Source organism: Globicephala melas, chromosome 3 (assembly GCF_963455315.2).
Source record: "Globicephala melas chromosome 3, mGloMel1.2, whole genome shotgun sequence".
In the NCBI taxonomy this organism is placed as follows: domain Eukaryota; kingdom Metazoa; phylum Chordata; class Mammalia; order Artiodactyla; family Delphinidae; genus Globicephala; species Globicephala melas.
The window spans coordinates 148,387,271-148,406,860 of record NC_083316.1 but is presented as its reverse complement, the minus strand read 5'-3'; the positions used below and the strand labels follow the sequence as shown (position 1 = coordinate 148,406,860).

At 45.5% G+C, this 19,590-nt stretch overlaps 1 protein-coding gene across 1 annotated transcript in view; it reads right to left on the bottom strand.

Moving 5' to 3' along the window:
• NSG2 (neuronal vesicle trafficking associated 2) overlaps nt 1–19,590 on the bottom strand; it is a 57,352-nt gene that overhangs the window by 33,025 nt on the left and 4,737 nt on the right. Inside the window, exon 3 of the mRNA XM_030829881.2 lies at nt 7,258–7,341. Coding sequence (XP_030685741.1) covers nt 7,258–7,341 — 84 coding nt within the window. The remainder of the gene's footprint in view (nt 1–7,257; nt 7,342–19,590) is intronic.

Genomic DNA, 19,590 nt, shown 5'->3' with positions numbered 1-19,590 from the left:
CACATGCCGCGGAGCGGCTGGGCCTGTGAGCCATGGCCGCTGAGCCTGCGCGTCCGGAGCCTATGCTCCGCAACGGGAGAGGCCACGGCAGTAAGAGGCCCACGTACAGCAAAAAAAAACCCAAAAAACAAACAAACAAACAAAAAAAAAGTTAAAAAAAAAAAAAGAGGGCAATAAAAACCAAGACAACAGATAATAAAGTAAAATCGCTTATCCCCATTTGCTGCTGTCAGCAAATATTAGAATCCCACCAATGGAGGGCAGCCCCTGGGGTTTTGATGAAAAATTGGTAGAAGCGAATGGCAAAGCTATAAATGAGGTCTCACCTCCCAGGGAATGTGACACCAGGAAGAGGACATGTATGAGAATGTGTCGTCGGCAAGAAGCTTAGAAGCAAAGATAGAGCCCCGATTTTAAATAAAGATATTGAAAATGAGGCAGCCAGAGCTCTGGTGTTTATCAGTGTGTAGTTTTCCATCAGCCAGCTATTTTTGTTTGCTCATTAACCTGTTTATTTAGTTATTAAAGACATCATTTGGTGCCAGGTGTGGGCCGGCACTGGCTAGTTTCTTGGGGAGCAAAGATAAAGAAGACACCATCCCAGCCTCAAGTCAGTGGGAGACACAGCAGGTAACGTTGATGCCAACACTGTATAACTGGAGGGTTATATAGCAGGTGCAGGAACCCCGAGGAGGAAGGACAGACTGCGCAACGGCTGGCAGGCAACCCCTCACAGGCCAGAGCCATTTGAGTTGGGTGCTGAGGGATGAATAGGGAGTTTGCCCAATGATGGAGGTGGGAAGGGCATTCCAGTGGGAAGGGACAGCACGAACAAAGACAGGGAGGCATACGAAGTATGGTGTCATGAGGGAAGGACCAGGGCTTCGAGCAGGTCAGGGAGAAGGCAGGTGAGCAATGGAAGCTATGGCAGGGTTAGAGGATGGCAGTGTCCTTGCAGGATATGCACGTTAGAAAGAGTCCTCCTCTGGGGAGGTGAGAAGAATGGGCAGGAGGGGGCTGAGAAAGGAGGCAGAGGCACCCAGAAGGAGGATGGGCCAGGAGATGATGGGTTAGGACAGAGACCAGAGAAGAAAGCACAGTTACCAGAGACTCTCAGGAAGGAGAGGGGCCTGGACTCTGCCGGCTGTTAGATGTGGCCACCTCCCGACACCCAGCCGGGGAGGCTGATTCTGGTGTTTTGCCATGTCTTTCCCAGGTTGGAGTTAGAAGGAACGTGAACAGAGTTGAGGCCTGAGACAGAGTGCAAACACCCCCATCCCCTGGCTGGGTGGAAGAGGAAGAGAAGGAAAGAAACGTCTGGCAGGTAGACTGGCCCAGCAGCATCCCCCGGGAGCTATTCACTGGTAGTCAGGCTCCCTTCCACTGGCGGCAGCTTCCCTAACCTCTTACACCCGGCCACGGCCCCCTGCTTTGGACCTGCGAGTACATCCCAGCTCCACAGCCTCCTGGGCGTGGAACTTGGGAAAATTCCCAGCCTCTCTGAGCCTGGTTCCCTCACCTGCAAGTGGGGTGACAGTCTCGCCAGCCCAGTTTGCTGGGATCATTCAGTGGGATACCTTACATAAAGCGCCAATCACAGGTCAGGTCAGGAGCAGAGCACAAGCCCCAAAAAGTTGAGTGGATCAGTGACTGGATGGAATACTGAAAAATCAACACCCTATAATATTAGGCCTGAAGCTTCAACTGGATTTTCGTTTTTTTTTTTGTTCCGTTGGTTTGTTGTTGTCTTTTGTTTCTAATAATAGCCCACAGACACCAGCTCCTTAAAAATTGCTAAGCTCTCGCTTCTAGTTCTCCCCAGCCAGCTTTATTTTAATGCGTCCATTTGCTTGACGGGAATGGTGGGTTCTGGTCCCTTTACCCTAATGCATCCCTCCCATTCTGGATTCTCCCCACTGACTGTGCTCAGGGTCTGGTCTGTAGGCATCCCCAGGATCTTTCCCCATGTGCCCGGACACCCTCTAATCTGAGCTTATCCAGACCATAGCCACCAGAGTCAAATTTCCTGAACCCAGACTCAGCATGCTATCGGGGATGAATACTGAGGCGGTCCCCAAAGTCTGGGGCTCACGTTGCAGCACACGTGACACCCACTCTATGCCAGGCCCTCTTCTGGGAACTAGGAACACATGAGTGGGCCAGTGTGATCCTACCCTCCAGGGACCAGAGGCTGGAGGGGGCTGAAGATGCCAGAGTAGCCAGTTACAGTACAGCAGCATTCGAGAACCCCATATGATCTGCAGAGCCCAGAGGAGACACCAAACCCAGCTCAGAGGATCAAGGGAGGCATCCCAGAGGAGGTGACCATACAGGGACAGTATTCCAAGAAATTGGCCAGGACACTCTTGTCTAATCCACACCTTTGCAAGCTCCTCCAGAGCAAGGATTTTGTCTTGCATAACCGTGTGTCTCCCAGCAACAGGCATCCAGCCCAGCCCAGAGCAAATTTGATAAAGACAAAGAAGAAAGGGGAGAAAGGGCAGGAAGGGAAGAAGTCGGCCAGGAAGGGAAGAATTCAGACAGGCTACAGTTTGGCAAGGACAATGGCAGGGTGGCATCAGGTGTAGCAGAGAGAGTGGGATGTGGAGCCATAGGGCTGGGTTCTTATTTTGTTCTGACACGTCCTCGCCGCGTGGCCTTGTCAGACAATTCACTTCTCTGAGCATCAGTTTCCTCGTCCGTAAAATGGGGATAAGAATAACAGTAACAAGTGCACAAGGTGGTTGTTAGCCTACAAAGTGGACGTTAAGGCATTTTTAACAGGTACTAGGATTATTCATTTTATAATGGATGTGTTGAGAAGTAGCCTACCAAAAACTATTGCCTACACTCCCCAGGAGGCAAAGAGATAGCTCTCTAGGTCACTGTAGAGAGCCAGAGGCCACCCATGGATCCTGACATCGAACTGGCTACATTTAGAACAGTTCCTCCAGGTTTTCCCAGCCACATTCCCAGGGAGAAAAAGCCAGGAGAGGGAGGACCAGGTCTGTCTCAACCAACACACAAAATTCAGCTAATGAGGTAGCAAGCGAAGAACCCGGGGAGAAGGAAAGGGATCTGAACAGGAAGAGAATAAAATGATCATTCATTGAGCACTAGAGTGCACCAAGGCCTTACACTTTGTGCTATTGTGTCCCGGTTTACTGATGAGGAATCAGAGCTCAGAGAGGTGAAGGGACTTTCCCAAGGTCAGGAAGCTAAGCTAAGAGGTGACAGGGCTGTGACCCAAGTTGCCAAGTGGATCTAGCCCCAAAGTGCAGGTGTTCCCTGCAATACCTCTCATCAGATTGGCACCAACAGCCTCCAAATGCAAGACTCAGTTCCTTCTCACAGGTGAGCCTGGGGACAGTCAGATCTTAGGGCATGGCCGGATGCACCAGCTCCTTCGATAGCATAATCAGCTTTAGAAGAACCTCCAGCTCCCAGGACTAAGAAAGAAGGAGGGGCTTCTCTCTGCACGCTCCCATCTTCTCAAAGAAGCCTGATGAACGGTCTCTCAAGTCTGTGGGCCTTGGCAATGACTGCAAGAGCCTTCGTGTTAAAAAAAAGTTCCAGGCGATTCTTTCAATCTTTCTCAGTTCGTCTCTCCCTCCCTGCTCTCTCCTCTCATTCTCTCTCATAGAGAATTGCTATGAGCTGATCTCCCCAGGTCCAATTTGAGATGTGAACTCACAAGCTGTGCCACCTCCATGAAGATATTGGAATGAGGGAGGGAGGCATCTTTGCCATCCCCGTGGTTACTTCTGCCCCGGGCAGTATCCTGGAGGGGTAGCCCGGCCACTGTTTACCAGCGTTATGCTCTCTAAGATGAACTGGGAATTCTCTGACTTCCAGCCCCCGTGGTCTAGCCGAAATTTCTATCCTGAACTCCAGACCCGTTACATCCAAGGGTGGCCAGACTGCCTCTGCCCCACCCTTCCCATGGTCCCCAGGCACCTCCCAGTCAATGCATCTCCCACTGCCCGGTCCCCCACCTCCTACCCAGTGGACAGCATCCCGCCCCACCCCCCACCCCCCGGCTCAGTCAGTCAAGCCAAACACGGAGGAGCCCCTGATGCCCCTTTCTCCAACCAGGAACAATTCTACCTCCATAACAACCCAGCTGGACCCCCGAGTCCCACTGCAGCTGACAGCTCAGACCCTCAGACGCTTCCTTGTTTTTTTTTAACATCTTCATTGGAGTATAACTGCTTTACAATGGTGTGTTCGTTTCTGCTGTATAACAAAGTGAGTCAGCTATATGTATACATATATCCCTATATCTCCTCCCTCTTGCATCTCCCTCCCACCCTCCCTATCCCACCCCTCTAGGTGGTCACAAAGCCCCGAGCTGATCTCCCTGTGCTATGCGGCTGCTTCCCACTAGCTATCTATTTTACGTTTGGTAGTGTATATATGTCCATGCCACTCTCTCACTTCGTCCCAGCTTCCCCTTCCCCCTCCCCGTATCCTCAAGTCCATTCTCTAGTAGGTCTGTGTCTTTATTCCTGTCTCAGACTCTTCCTGCCTCAGAATCGCCAGCAGCACAAGCTCCTCCCTAGGGTGCTGCATCCACCTTCACCCCAGCAGATACATCCTTCACGTGGCCCAGGGGGAGCTCTCTTTAAGGAAGTGAAAAGCCAGGCTAATAAATGCTCACAGCTCTACAAAAGCAAACAATTTTGCTCCATTCCTCCCATTTTGTTCCAAGCGGCAGGGCCCTCCGCCCACACCTGACAGTCTGTGCTGACAAAGGGCTGCCCCCAAACCCCAACGCCCTTTCTTCCCAACCTCCAGGGCCAACTGAGTCAAGCTGCGTGGGGCACTTCCTCAGGCCCTGGACCCTGACAAGCCACTCATTTTCTCCTGGCTCACTCGCTTCTGTTCTAACCCATAGTTACCCAAAGCAGGCGGCACAGATGAACAGAAAGGCAGGGGGTGGGACCGGCTTTCAGCCCTGGCCCTGCCACTTGCTAGTGGGTGAGCAGGTCACATCACTGCTCTGAGCCATAGTTCCCCTTGAAAAAAACGGGATTATATCAGCTTCTCAGGGACTCACGGGCATCAAATATGATAAAATTGCCACATCACCAAAAGTTGCCAACAAAGAGGAAAAAAAAGAAAACAATGACAACATGGTCCAACACCACGGCTGATAACACGGCCACAAACGACATTCTGAGACATTTCTTTCCATGTCCTTTTTCCTCTGTATACTTGTGGTTTTTTTCATCGTTCCAGCCATAGAAAACATACAATTTTAATCTCTGCTTTTTTCACTCAGCTTCCTCTATGAAGCATTTGCCCAAATTATTGCATGTTTTCATAACCATCATTTTAAATGATTGCTAAATAAGGAATAATTCCATCAAAAACTGTAACACTCTATTTGGCAAAAAGAGCAAATTTTTAAAATATTCTAATTTTTTTCTGATTATTGTAACAATTCATGCTCGTGTAAAATTGAGAAAGTACAAGAAAGATGAAAATATCTCGTTAAGCCCATAATTCAGAGTAAACGAAATACTCTCCCTCCAAAAGTGATTCCTAAGAAACTGCTGAAACAGTCCATCCTATGCATGTGGTCTTACATATGGAATCATGAGAAAGCTGCTGAAAATCTAGCATTGTTTCCAATGCTTCGATTTTACAAATAACACTGCAATAAACATTTTTGTGCATGAATCTGGGCATACTTCTGATGATCTCTGCCGCCAGGAGGACAGGTCAGCTTTACTCCCTGGCCTGATGCTCATACATTATGCACCATGATACTCCTACCCTCCCCTCACAGCTACCTGCTGGTTCTTGCAGATACCTGCATGCAGTTCAGGCCAGGTCAGCGTTCACTGGGCCCATGCTGTGTGCCAGACACTAAAGCTACAGCCAAAAATAAAAGCAAGTCCTGCCCTCAAAGAGGGGGTCAACATCCAGGGAAGTCCCACATTCTGGGGGGATGTACACAGACGTGCCATATTCCCTCCCAGGCTCACACACCCAGCTGCTCTGACACATGTATCAGGGAGACAGATAGGGACAGAAACGGACCAATATGCTTATCCATGTATAATACATACTCCAACCAAGTATGTATTATACAAATACATACAGACAACCAACCAACGGCTGTTTTCACTTCCAAAGCCCTCAGCCACAGTTGATACAAAATAGTTACTATTAATCGTGCACTTATCACGTATAGATCCAAGTGCTTTGCATGTATTCTATATTCCATTCTCACAGTAACCTTCTATTATCGCCATTTGATAAATGAAGTTTATTGACTAGCTTGTGGCCACATGGCTGGTATGAGGTGGAAACAGGGCTCAAACCCAGCCAGACTGCTTCAGTTTCCATCCACAGAACCACTTATTCTACTGCCTCCACGGCTGATATTGCCTCCTAAGTATCTTTTAGGCCTCTCTCCACTCACCTTCCTTTGCTAAGCCACTACTGTTTTTTTACTTGCAGTAACCCAGCAGTCTCCCCACTCTCCCTCTATTACTCATGTAAAAGCCAGCATGCTTTTTCCAAAAACCCAGTTTAATCATATCCTTCCTCTTCTTGAAGTCCTTTGGGGTTTCTTTCATGCTTCTAGCCTAAAATAATAATTCCTCCATACAGCCTACGATGACTGGGACTGTCTGCCCTCTGCCCACTTTTCATACCTCATCTCTGTCTGGTCCCCACACCCCTCCTAGAGCTGAGCTTCACTGCCCTTATTCCTATTCAATGTTGGGTTCAACTTCCCTCCAGCCTCAGGGCCTTTGCACAAGCTGTGCTCTCCTTAGCCATCTAAGTGACTTCCCCAGGGTACTTCCCTGAGCTTCCTCCATACATCCTCACAGAGCAGCCTTCATGGCTCCTTCACGCAATTCATCACAGCGATATGTATTCACCAGTTCTCCTAGTGACCCAGCCACCAATAAATAGAAAATCAACCATTCGGTTTTTACCACTAAGAAGTCAACTTTTCTCTCCCTTTGTCTTTTTTGTATTTGTTGCAATCAACCAATGTCTAAACTTTGAGTTTCTTTATACATTTCTATCACATTTCCTGAAGACTGTGATGGAAAGGCAGAGAGACAGGGACAGGAGGAAAAAGAAGAAATGAGACACATTTATCAATTATCAAATTGTCTGAATATTTCGGAGTAGGAGAGAGGATAACTTGTCCTCAAGAGGCAGAGCTTTAGTTATTTGATTAGACTCAGTGACCTACACCCAGTCTTTCTGTTACACCATCAAGACACTGACCGTAAATTCAGCGATTTTCGGCACCCGGAACTTCCCTTTGTTCTTCTGTTCGGGCTGATATTCCGTTCTTGTCTTCACAATCACCTGAAATGTTCAACCAGTGTTAGCATGCACAGAGACTTGAAAGACTTTTCTGTTCCTTTTCTTTAGTAACTAGAATTTACCGTATATTGCATAAAGATCAGAAAATAAAGAGCCTCCCACTCAAACAAACACAGGAAAATAGAAAATTCAAATCACCCATAATACTTTCCAATTCCAACAGACAGCCATAGGTGACAATTTTGATCTCACCTTTCCAGTTTTTATATGCATATATATGCACATATTCTGCATATGTATTTGCTATTTATGCAAATATATACTTTATGAAACGGATTCATACTTCATTTTATCACACAACACTCTACTAACATTTTCTCCACGTAGAAAAATATATGATTTCATTTTGCCTTTTGATGTAGCTTAATATTTCGTTGTGTGCATATACCACAATTAATCTAACCGGTCTTGATGGCTGAACACGTAGGTTGTTTCCACAGTTCAGGGTATATAAACAAGTTATGATGAACATCTTGTAGCAAAACGTTTGCACATATACTTAATTCCAATTTCATTTAGGGCCTTCCACAAAGAAAAACAGAAAGGTCTACTGAATCTATTGTATCATCTTATTTTTCTGAAGTCTGAATATTTTGCAGAGGTGGTTAATATCTTTTCCAGATAAGCTGTCAACCTGCCAAGACACTTATGGGACTCCATCCCACTGTGGAGGCAAAGTGGGAGAAAAAAGAAACTTGACAGACAATCAATAACTATTGCCAAGTGTCACAGTGTCATGGGTAACACAGAAGATGTCTGAGTCTCGGGGCCTCAGCTGTAAAATATGGACAATAATCATAATCATAACCCCTAGTTAAAAAGGCTGTTTTGAGGGTTGAATGAGATGATAGCGGGTAATACTTTTGGAATAATTTATTATGTGCCACAGCTAGATCAAGCCCTCCATATACTTTATCTACATACCACTGCTATTTCCATTCTCCTGAAAGGAAAACTGAAGCACAGAGCTGTCAAGTCACTGGTCCAAGGTCACACAGCTCAAAGGAAACAATCTTCTAACTATGATCATTCTTCTCATTAGTGCTTAAATTAACCAAATTTTCACTGAAAACTTTCACCAAGTTTTCCTAGAGACAATAGTCAAGTGTATGAACTCCTGCAAGAATTCTTCTATGAAGAATTTTCTTTAAGGTCTGTGAGGCATGCCTTGGACAAAATATAGCTCAAAAAGGAAAGGATGGGGGGGAACTACTATTATTGAACATCTACGGTGTGGCACTTAAATATGTTAGTTAAGGAGGATCTGGGTCCCAGCCCATCTACAACATCACTCCTTCCCTGACATTTAGAACTCATTTGCAAATGTAAATTCTGTTGTTTTGCTCCACCCCCTTTGGATTCTGCTTCTCCAAATATTAAAAAGTGAGCCCTGGCTTCCTTAAAGAAATGGTACAGCTAAACAAGGATGAGGGTTTTGCGGGGGAGTGGGGTGGGGAATGTTCTTTTTATTTTTTTCTATCTCCTGTTCCAAAGAATAGGAAAGCAGAAGCTTCTTTGCCACAAGTAATAAAAATATCCCTCATGCTTAGCAAATTTACTATACAGCAGACACTGAGTGCTTGACATGCACTATCTCACTTAATTCTGTGCTGTGGGGCAAATACTGATACTGTCAATATTGTAGGGAGAGGAAACATCGTGCTTTGGGTTTGAATCCTGGCTCAAGCACTACACCTTCTGTGTCTTAGCTTTCTCTTCTATTAAATGGGAAAATAACCATCACTACCTGGTTGGGTTGTTAGGAGGCTTAAATGATTTAATATAAGTTAAGCACTCAGACCGTTCATTCAATAACAACGTTTTTTTGAACACTGCCTCTGAGTGCTGCCAAATGTTCTTCCAATAGGTGTCTGAGGCGGATATGGAATCGGGCCTCTCTTGCACCTGTCAGCCTGCAGGTCCTCCCTATCCAGCCCTTCGAGAGCAAGGCAAGGATTTCTCAAGAACAATACTGTTCAAGCATGGTCTGAAAAAAAAGGTTTCAAGGATGAATAGAAGTTTCCTGGGTGAACAAGACAAGATACTTTATGCAAATTGAACCACATGGTCAAATAAACAAAAGTGTAAATTAGCATGTAGTCTACAGATTTGGCCGTTTTGGTGTTATGTGAACTTCAGTGTGTTAGTGAGAGTTAAGAGCTAATATAAATGTAAGAGTAAATGCCAAGGCACGGTTCACAGGCTAAGTGTTTCTGTTAGAAACTCACAACATTCTGGGAAGGGCCAAATGAAACAATGTACGCGCAGGTGCTTTGTGAACTTAAAAGATATTCTACAAATTGTAATGATTAAAAATATTTGGAATAGCACTAGATCAACTGACAGGCTATGAAGTATATTGAAAATTTAGATGTCTGATCAGTTCTCTGAATCCACATTTTTAGAAATATTCACAAACTGGAAATTATAGTTTCTTCTCCCAATTCCCCATGTTGTGTGTGTATATATATCTAATGTCTGTATGTATATATATAAATATATTATAATCCATCTCAATGTCTATTTCTAAGATAGTGAATTTCCTGGTCAGTGTGCCATGTGACCTATAAGCCTTAGGGCAAAAACTGCCTTTGCCTTTTATGATAGACAGCATTCTAAGACGGTCCCCAAGCTTCCCACCCCTGTGTACATGCACTGTATAATCTCCTCCCTCAAGACTGAGGACAGGACCTGTGAATATGATGGCATAGTCACTCCCATGAGTATGCTATGCAAACTCGGTCACAGCAGACTGGAGAGAGATTCTCTTGCTGGCCTTGAAGAAGTAAGTCAACATGTTGTGAGAGGGCCATGCAGCTAGTACCTGAGGGTGGACTCTAGGAGTTGAAAATGACCCCGATCAACAGCCAGGTCACTCAAGAAAATGGGGACTTCCGTCCTACAACCAAAAGTAACTGAATTCTGCCAACAACCTGGGCCCTAAGAACCAGATGAGAATGCAGCCTAGCTGACAGCTTGATTTCAGACCCAGGAGACCCCTGAGCACAGAATCCATCTAAACTGTGCCTGAACTTCTGACCTATACAAACTATGAGATAATAAACTTGTGATGTTTTGAGCCACTAAAGCTTTGATAATTTGTTACATAGCAACAGAAAACTAATATGCCTTCCCACATTGCAAAGTCCATCTCAACCATCTCTTAGCTTGAGTCCTTCATTTCTAGATCCTTAGCCATCAGACTGGTCTCAAGCATAACACCTCAAGTGTTAAGAAGCATTTAGCTTCTTAGTTCTTAGCTTCTTCTTAAGCTTCTTAGTCTTTCCCTCTGCCCCTTTATTTTTATAAACATCTTCCCCAAAACTTCTCAAAAAGCCCTAAACCATTTATATCATTCCATGTAACTTTTAAAGACCTCATGCAGTGGCCAACATGTTGAGATAGGAGCCAAAACTAAACAAATATTACTGTTGGAATGAGACAATGAATAACCATTACAGCCAATATATTATAATTGTCATAATAAATATTTTGTGGTTGCTTCTCTAACATCCATTTCCTTCTTCAATCCAAAACCCCCGCCCCCCACCGCCCGATATTGCTTTCAAGAACTCACCCCTGTCCCATGTGGCAGCCATGTGGTTTGGTGGAACTGATGACTTCCTTGATGGCGGGGATGGACCCTAATTAGGTTAAACCAATCAGAGCATATTATTCTATTGATCACAAAATTTGATTGGCTCAGAGATGGGCATGTTACCTAACTTGAATCAAAGAGATATGAGGCAATACTGACTGGGAACTTGGGGGAAGACACCTCCTTGCTCTTTATGAGTGTTCCCTAAAGAACATGTTCTTCCTCTGGATGGTGTGGTGAGGACTTAGTTCTGAAAGTGCTGAAGCAATTGTTGCTACTATGGGGAGGAGCCAGGATGAGGTCAAAGGCAGCATACAAAAGAGGGCCAGAGCCAAGAGGAACCCAGAGAAGTGGAGATGAGCCCTGATGACACCCTGCCCTCTAGATCACACCTTGCCTGAAACCAGACACATGCTGTACCCTGCAGTCATGGGGGTGGGGAGGGGGGCAAATATATACTCTTTGAACCTTAATCCAATTTAGGTTGTGTTTTCTAGTACTTGAGGTGAAAAGCTTTCTATCTGATAGAAATGTGTTCCAAGAAAAAATGAACTGAAAAGCTATTCGAATTTAGTAAGATGTTCAAGTACTAAATAAGTATAACAAAACCAATAGATTTTCTCTGCACCAGCAAAAAATCACCTCAAAATATGATGAATCCACCAAAAGATACACACAACAATGTTCATAGCCACTTTATTTTCATAATAACACAGAACTGAGAATAACCCAAATGTCTATTAACAGGAGAATGGATAAATTGTGGTGTATTCATAAGATGGAATGCTACACAGCAATGCTACATAGACATGGGTGACTCTCACAGACATTATTATATTGAACTAAAGAAATCTGATGCAAAAAAGTATTTTTTTATGTCTTGTGTGATTTCATTTATATCAAGTTCAATATATATAAAATAATTTATATATTATCTGAATAAATATATATATTTAATATGCCATTTACCATCTGCAGGAGTGATGCTGAGTTTAGGCAGAGTTGGGGTCATAGCCCTCCTTCAAATCCATATACTACTTTGCCCTGAACCCCTGTGAGATGTTGCTTATGCCCTGAGTGAGTTTCTAATGAAAACACTTCTTTTGGCTTCAGAACACTTCTCAAACCACTGAGTTCAAACTAGGCCAACAGACAGGTTGACTGACCCTGCGTCAGTCCTCAGTCATCTGCTCCTCTCTTTAGCTATACCATATTTTCTCCAAAAGCAACCCAGGTAATATTTTACCTTTGCCCCTAAGGAAGTGTTAGCTCATTAGAACCCCTTCTCCATGTCAAAAGCAGGTCTTTGCCTACTTGCCTGGAACAAATGGGCAGTCCGCTGGCCTCATCTTCTTTGACCTCTCAGTAATATTCTTTGACCACTCACTCCTCCTTAAAAGTCCTCCTCCCGGGTCCATGGTGTTCTCCCCGCTCACCGACCAGCCCTCCTCAGGTTCCTCCCGCCCTGCTTGACTTCTCAATGTTAGAATCTCTCAGGGCTAGGTCATGGGCATGCTTCCTTCCTACAAGTCCCTTCTGAGTGTTCTTACTCCCACCATTTCCAAGTCCATCTTTATTCTCATAAGTCTCAAATTTACATCTCCAATTCGGACCCCACCCAGCACTCAGATCACCCTACTGGACATTTGCCCTTGGATAGACACACATAAATTTACCATGTCCCCAGCAAAGCACTTGGGTTCCCTGACCCACTTTCCCCAACCATCTTGCCCTCAACAATCTCTTCCCCGTGTAATCACCAGATAAGAAAATAGCAGCATGATATGTCATTGTTTATGTCAAGTCATATACAGGAATCTCTCATGACCCGTCCCTTCCCTTCAGTCTCCAAATCCATTCCAATCACCAGTTCCTGCTTCCTCAAAAATTTCTCTCAAATAAACCCATTTGTCCAGTTACACTGCCAACACCCTAATCCAGAGCATCATCCTCTCTCCGCGAACTTTTGCTCTGACAGCTTCCTCGTTTCCGTCCTTGCCTCCCCAAACCCAAACAAAAAGAGATTTCTAGACCAAGAGAGCATCATAAACCAGCAAACGTTCAGAAGACATCCAGGAGGCTGGACCTGGGAAAACCACAAAGAGGTAGTTTTGAGTGGCCAGGGAACAGGGCAGGTGAAGTGAGCGATAAACAGAGGCTCTGAATGCCATGCTTAGCATCTTGAAGATGAACTTGAGAACAGTGAGGAACTGAGGAAGGATTATAAACCAGAGAATGGCTTTCCAGGTGTGCATTACACGTAGAGGAAAAGCCCCTGGCACAGTGAAGATACGCTGGAGAGATGTAGAGAGCAGGAAAAACCAGCCCTACAGTTACTGGAATCAACCAGCTATTGGGCATGTCATGGAGCGTGGTGTGCTGCTCCCATGGACTGGAGCCAGAAACAATTCCCTTCTATAAAAGGAGATATAGTAACAGTCAATTTTTTTTAGTACTATGAAGGGGAAATGTTAGCCAATCGTTATTAATTGTACCTTGGAGGAATCAGCTTGCATACGCAAAGAAAGAGAGAGAAGAGAAAATAAATTTGCAAAGAAAGGGTCTATTTTCTGCAGTTGAAAAAAAAAGTGGAGCAAAACAGAGCCCTGAGCTCCTTGATTAATAACAGAAATGGGAGGAAAAAGTGGAGAGAGGGGAGGAAAAAATTCTTTCTACTCTTGTTATTATTAAAAGTGGGGTTTTATAGACACTTGGGAGAATGAAACTCCAGGTTTTCAAATATCATTGTGGATATGGGCAAAGAAATAAATTTGTTTTCTTTTCATATCAATACATCAGTCCCCATTGTTCGGTCAGCAGCTGATATGAAGAACATAATTTCACATAATTGGCATTGTGAAAATGGGATAAATTATTCATCCCAAAAGGACCCCTTATCTGGATATATTCCCCCTTTGCTGGCAAGGCCAGATAATACATGATGGTTCAGATGGTGCAAAGTACAGATCATAAAAATTTAAAATACTACTTCCCAGGATTATCAATAATGAAGAGGTTCGTACATGGAGAGGCCCCAGGATTGGCAGAAACAATAAATAAAAATGCAGAAGTGCTGACAAGGAGCATGATTGTATTTTTATGAGCTGGACTTGCACAGGCCAAAAATAGACCTAAGCTGTATCCTTCGGCTCATTCCTGCAGCAAAGAGAGAAGTTCGGGGCAGTACAATGAAAGGCTAGCCCCTGAGCACCTCTTGTGTGCCAGACACTGACCTACAGGCCCTACTGATGTGTCCTCAGTTAGTTCACACAACCCCCCTCTCCGATCCTCACATCTCTCCTTTAAGATCATTATTATTCTCATTTTTCAGATGAGGACATTTAGCCTCAGAGACTTCAGTCACTTACCTGTGATCAAATGACTGGTAAGTGGTTGAGCTGGTATCCAAACTCAAGAACACGTTGCTTTTTTCTATCATTTTTTTAAGGTACCCACTATGTGCCTGGCACTGTACCAAAAGCTTTACATCCTATATCTCAGTAAATCCTCCCAATCACTCTGAGGTAGGACTGATTATCCCCATTTCATAGGAACCTGAGTCTCAGGGAGCAGAAATGACTTCACAACCTCACATAACCACTAAGAGGCAGAGTCAAGGCTTGAACCTGAGCTTCTGGCTCAGATCAAGAGCCGCTAGTAAGGTCATCATTCAAAACTCGTAACACTCGAACTCTGATCCTACGGCACCTGATGCTCCATAAATGCTATTAACTGAATGAACAAATGAATGAATCCTTCATCTAAAGAGACAAGGTGAAGTCACCCCAATGGGGCCTGAGTACATAGTTGGGAACCTTCTCCCATTGACTGCCTCACTCCTCAACCCACACTCCATCTCTTTGCGTTCGCTTGAAGTTTGGTAGTGGGCCCAGAACACAAGGTAAAATGTCAGTGCTCAGAGTACATGAGTGACAGTGTTGTCCAATCCCACCCATTCACCGATGGGGACATGGAAGCCCAGAAAGGGAGAGGGATTTGCTGCAGGTCACACAACAAGGCAGTGTCAGAAGTAGGACTCTAGTATGGACCTGCTGACTCCCAGTCCAGGGCTCTTTCTGTGGAATTGAGTCTCTTTTACTTGCTGGGCCTTTGATTTCTCAGGGCAGAATGGAAGACTGGCCAGTATGGCCTCAAATGGATGGTCTAGCCCAATAAGTCTATGACTCTCCAACTCTCAGGCAAGGCACAGAATTGGGCAAGGTGAGCGACTCTTCATTGGCTCCTACAGGGACGGCCAGCTCCTGCTCTGAGCAGAGGCTAGCTGCCCGGGGCCAGAGTCACTACAACAAGGCTGGCCCACAGCTCTGCCACCCAGGCCTGTCCCCTATAGGGCAAGGCCCAGCCCACCTCTCTGCTCAAGCCTTCTTACAGCCTGGGGCCAGCCCCGTGCACTTCAGGAAAAACAATCCTGATTCTGGGACTGAACTAATGATGATGATAACAGCAACAACCATAATAGCAACCTGGCATTAAGCAGTTACTCTCTGCCGGGCCTTGTGATAAACATTCGATATGCATTTTCTCATTTTACCCTTTAAACAATTCTTAGAGGAAGATATTGCTGTCCTTGTTTTAACAACGAGGAAACAGAGAAACAGAGTGGTTAGTAAACTGGCCCAGGGTCACACAGCGAGTAGGTGGTGGAATTAGGATTCAAATTCAAACTGCATTGTTATAATGCATGTGCATCTATACAGACCTCCCTCTACATGCAGGGGCACTAGCTCGTTCCACAGTGGTCTCTCCGTGTGTGAACGTGAGCAAGTAAGTAAGTCACTTCAGCTCTCTGAGACTGTTTCACCATCTGTGAGATGGAGGTGATTTTTTAAAAATAGAAAATTTGATATATGTTCATGGTAAAAAAATGTATGAAAATTGTAGAATAAAAGTTTTCAAAGGGACCCCAACCACTCCATCCATACTCTAACCATCTAATGGTTTCTTGTGTGTCTTTTCAAGACTATTTTATGAATTATAAGAATGAAACATACACACGTGTTTCCACAAATGGGATCACTCTATACCACACTCTTTAAAGTTGTTTTAACAGAGCAATGTGTCTGTTGCTTTTTCCACATTAGCGCAAACACAAGCAAATCTGTCTCATCCTCATAACAATTGCTTACTATTCCACATCCATGCACCAGGGTTTGTCCAACCACTCCAATCTCATGGAACATTCCAATTGTTCTCTCTCTCTCCCTCTCTCTCTCTCTCTCTCTCTCTGTATATATATATGCCTTTGCATACTTGAAAAACATACCCATAGAATAAATTCCTGCCAGTAGCAAACATACCAACTAAATAGGATATACAGTTTAAATTTATAAACAATATCCAAATACCCTCTAAAAACCATTGCATCCCATTATATAACCAACCGGAGTGCAATGAGAAGATCTGCTTTCTCCCAGTGTTAGCAACACTTGGCACTATTACTTTTTTTTTTTTGCCAATCAGATAGGTAAAAATTTATGTTTCATTAAAATTATATTTTCAAATTATAAATAATTTTTAATCTGCTTATAGGTCATTTTTTGTCTATTTTCTGGAATCACCTAGTCAAAGCCTTTGCCCAATTTAGGGTGATTTATAATCTTGTGAGTCTCTGAAGAGCAGAACGAGGGGGCTCAATAAGCCTGGAATCGGCAGAGACGTGCATTCTCTGCTCCCCAGGGAAAGGCTGACAGTTCTCTGATCCTGTGTGTCAGGGAGAAAAAGAAACCCTCTAGTGAAGCCATGAGAATGACCAAGAAGGCATGGAGGACTCAGTGACAGGAGCAGCATCTCCTTTGCCCAACATCCTTCCAGATCCGTCCTGTCGGACCCCTGCTCCCCCGCTGTTGAAACCCCATCCTTCTCAGCATGTCTCATGTTTACAGTCATCCTCCAAAAATGTCACCTTCGGGAGACATATTCCGAATATCCAGTGAAAGAAAGGAAACTCTATCAATGAGCACCGTCTTTGTGCCATTAGACAATTTTCACTTTTTTTTTTCCTCACAGTAACCCGGTTAGGTAGCTATTATGTTCATTTTACAGAAGAAAAAAAAAAAAAGCCCAGAGATGCCAAGCAACTTGCCTAAAGCCACACAGTACATAATTAGTTTAGCTGAGAGTTGAATCCAAGTCTCTAAGACAACCAAGCACATGCGCTCTACCACACAGAGTGAAGGGTGCTAAACATCAATAATTGATATTTTAATGTCTGCGTTCCTTTCCTCCCACAAGCAGGTGAGCCAATGTCCTCTAGGATGTGTAAAGACTTAGTAGAAAGGAAAGGTACATTTGCTTAGAGCCTGGCAGCTGGCTTGATGAATACACAGTTCATCTGGGGCTTTGCCAAGGTGGGGTTGTGCCGGTCTGTGGCTCGCTTTCCGCAGACCAGCCATCCCTTAGCTGGCATTTCCCAGCACTCTTGGGTGCAGATCTTGGCTGCACTGTTTTCTTTTGGTGTGTCCTAGGACAGCATTCCCCTTCTCTGAGCCTGTTTTGCATGGTTACAACCTCACAGAGGAGTTGTGGGGACATCTGTGTTATCATGGTCACTTAGGTAAACCAAAGGCACGTCCTGGAAATTGGTATCTACAGACTGATGTTCCAGCTTCTCAAGAGCTTGCTCCCATGACCTAGAGAGAGCCATCAGACTGCTTAGATTCAAGTGGAAAAATTAAGCCCAGCCTTACCCTAGGCAAGGGGCAGGGGGCCTCGTTCAGCCAGCATTTCCTGCTGCCCGCCATATGCCAGGACTAAGGCTACAAAGATGAGACAGAGCCAGGACCCTCAGGCCTAGTAGGAAAAGCTCCTCAGTGCTGACCCAACACCAAGTCTCCACCAATCCATCCACCTCCCCATTTCTGCTGCCACCATCCTAGAACCCACCACCACCATCCCCTTCATGAGCACAGCAGTAACCTTCTAGCTGATCTCCTGCCCCCCACTCTTTTCTTCCACCATACATGGCCAGGGCTGGGAGGTTGGTGGTACTGCAGGAAACCCAGTAGCCTCTGTTTTGGGGACATTTCTCTGGTGCTGCCTCATTTGGAAGATGGATTGGAGAAAAGAGGAAGAAGAGACCAGGAGACCAAGCATGAGTCCCTTGGCCCTAGGGTGGCCCACTGCAGCCAGAGGAATCTTCCTAAAATAGAAATCTGATCCTGTTACTCTCTTCTTTAAGCCTCTTCAGAAAAATGCACGGGGCCCCTCATGAGCTGGTGCCCACCCCACGTCATCTCCCAAGTCTCTCCCCCTCCCTCAGCTGACCCAGCCAACCCAACCTCCGGACTGTTCCTCCCATTCCCTCAGTGTCTGTCCACATGCTGGTCCCTCTGCCCCCTACTCCCTTTACCAACCCATCCTCCATCTCTCAGCCAGGGCTCCTTCCTCAGAAGGACCTCCCCTGACCATCCTGCCATCATAATTTAATCCCCTTAAGTCTTTTTTTTTTTTTTTTTTTTTTGCGGTACGCGGGCCTCTCACTGTTATGGCCTCTCCCGTTGCGGAGCACAGGCTCCGGACGCGCAGGCTCAGCGGCCATGGCTCACGGGCCCAGCCGCTCCGCGGCATGTGGGATCTTCCCAGACGGGGGCACGAACCCATGTACCCTGAATCGGCAGGCGGACTCCCAACCACTGCACCACCAGGGAAGCCCAGTCCCCTTAAGTCTTAGCGTCTCTTAACAATACAGCACCTTATTCTTTCCTTAATAGCCCTTCTTGCAGTTTGCATCTCTGTATTTCTATTTGTGTGCCGGCTTGTTTGAAGTCCCTCTGCCCGCAACGGCCATGCCTGACTTTTCATGGCTGTATATGCATAGCTTAGCATAGGGCCTGGCACATAGAAGTGCCCAATAGACATGCTGGATGAGAGAGTGAGTACCTTCCAGTGTAATAAGTATAACCTTAGCTATAATTATGGGTGGTCAGGGAAGGTATCCAGGAGAGCTGCCATCTGAACTGGGTTTACAAAGATGAGCACTGGCTTATCAGACAGGCAAAGAGGCAAGGAGAGCATTCTGGGCAGAAAGAATGGCGTGGGCAAAGAGGAGGGAGCAAGAAATACCCTGGAGAGTGTAGAAAATTCCAGGGCGGGGTTTCTCAACCTCAGCACTGTTGACATTTTGAGCAGGGCAATTCTTTTTTTGGGGGGGTGGGGGGGTGGAATTTTGTGCATTGTGGGATATTCAGCAGTATTCCTGGCCCAAAACATCCCTCCTCCTATTGTCACAACTAAAAACGTCTGCCAAATGTCTCTCTGTGGGGAAATGTCACCCCCGGTTGAAAACCATGGCTCTAGGTTAGTTCTGACATGCTGGTGTTCAAGGTACAAAGTGAGGAGTGATAGGAATGGAAGCCAGTGGGGCAGATAATGGAGGACCTGGAGTGCCAAGGTCAGGATTTGAGGACTGTACCCTGTGCGGGTGACTGGACAGGCTTTCCCTGGGAGAAGGACTGGTCACAACTCCAGAGGCACTACTGCAGGTGCGCTGTGGAGGATTGATTAGCGTGATAGAAGAGGTGGGGAAACAACCACGAGGCCAGCCAATCTCGTCTCCTAAGGCATGCACAGTCCCGCTAGCACTGGGTAGGGAAGGAGCCCTGGAGGCCGTGACA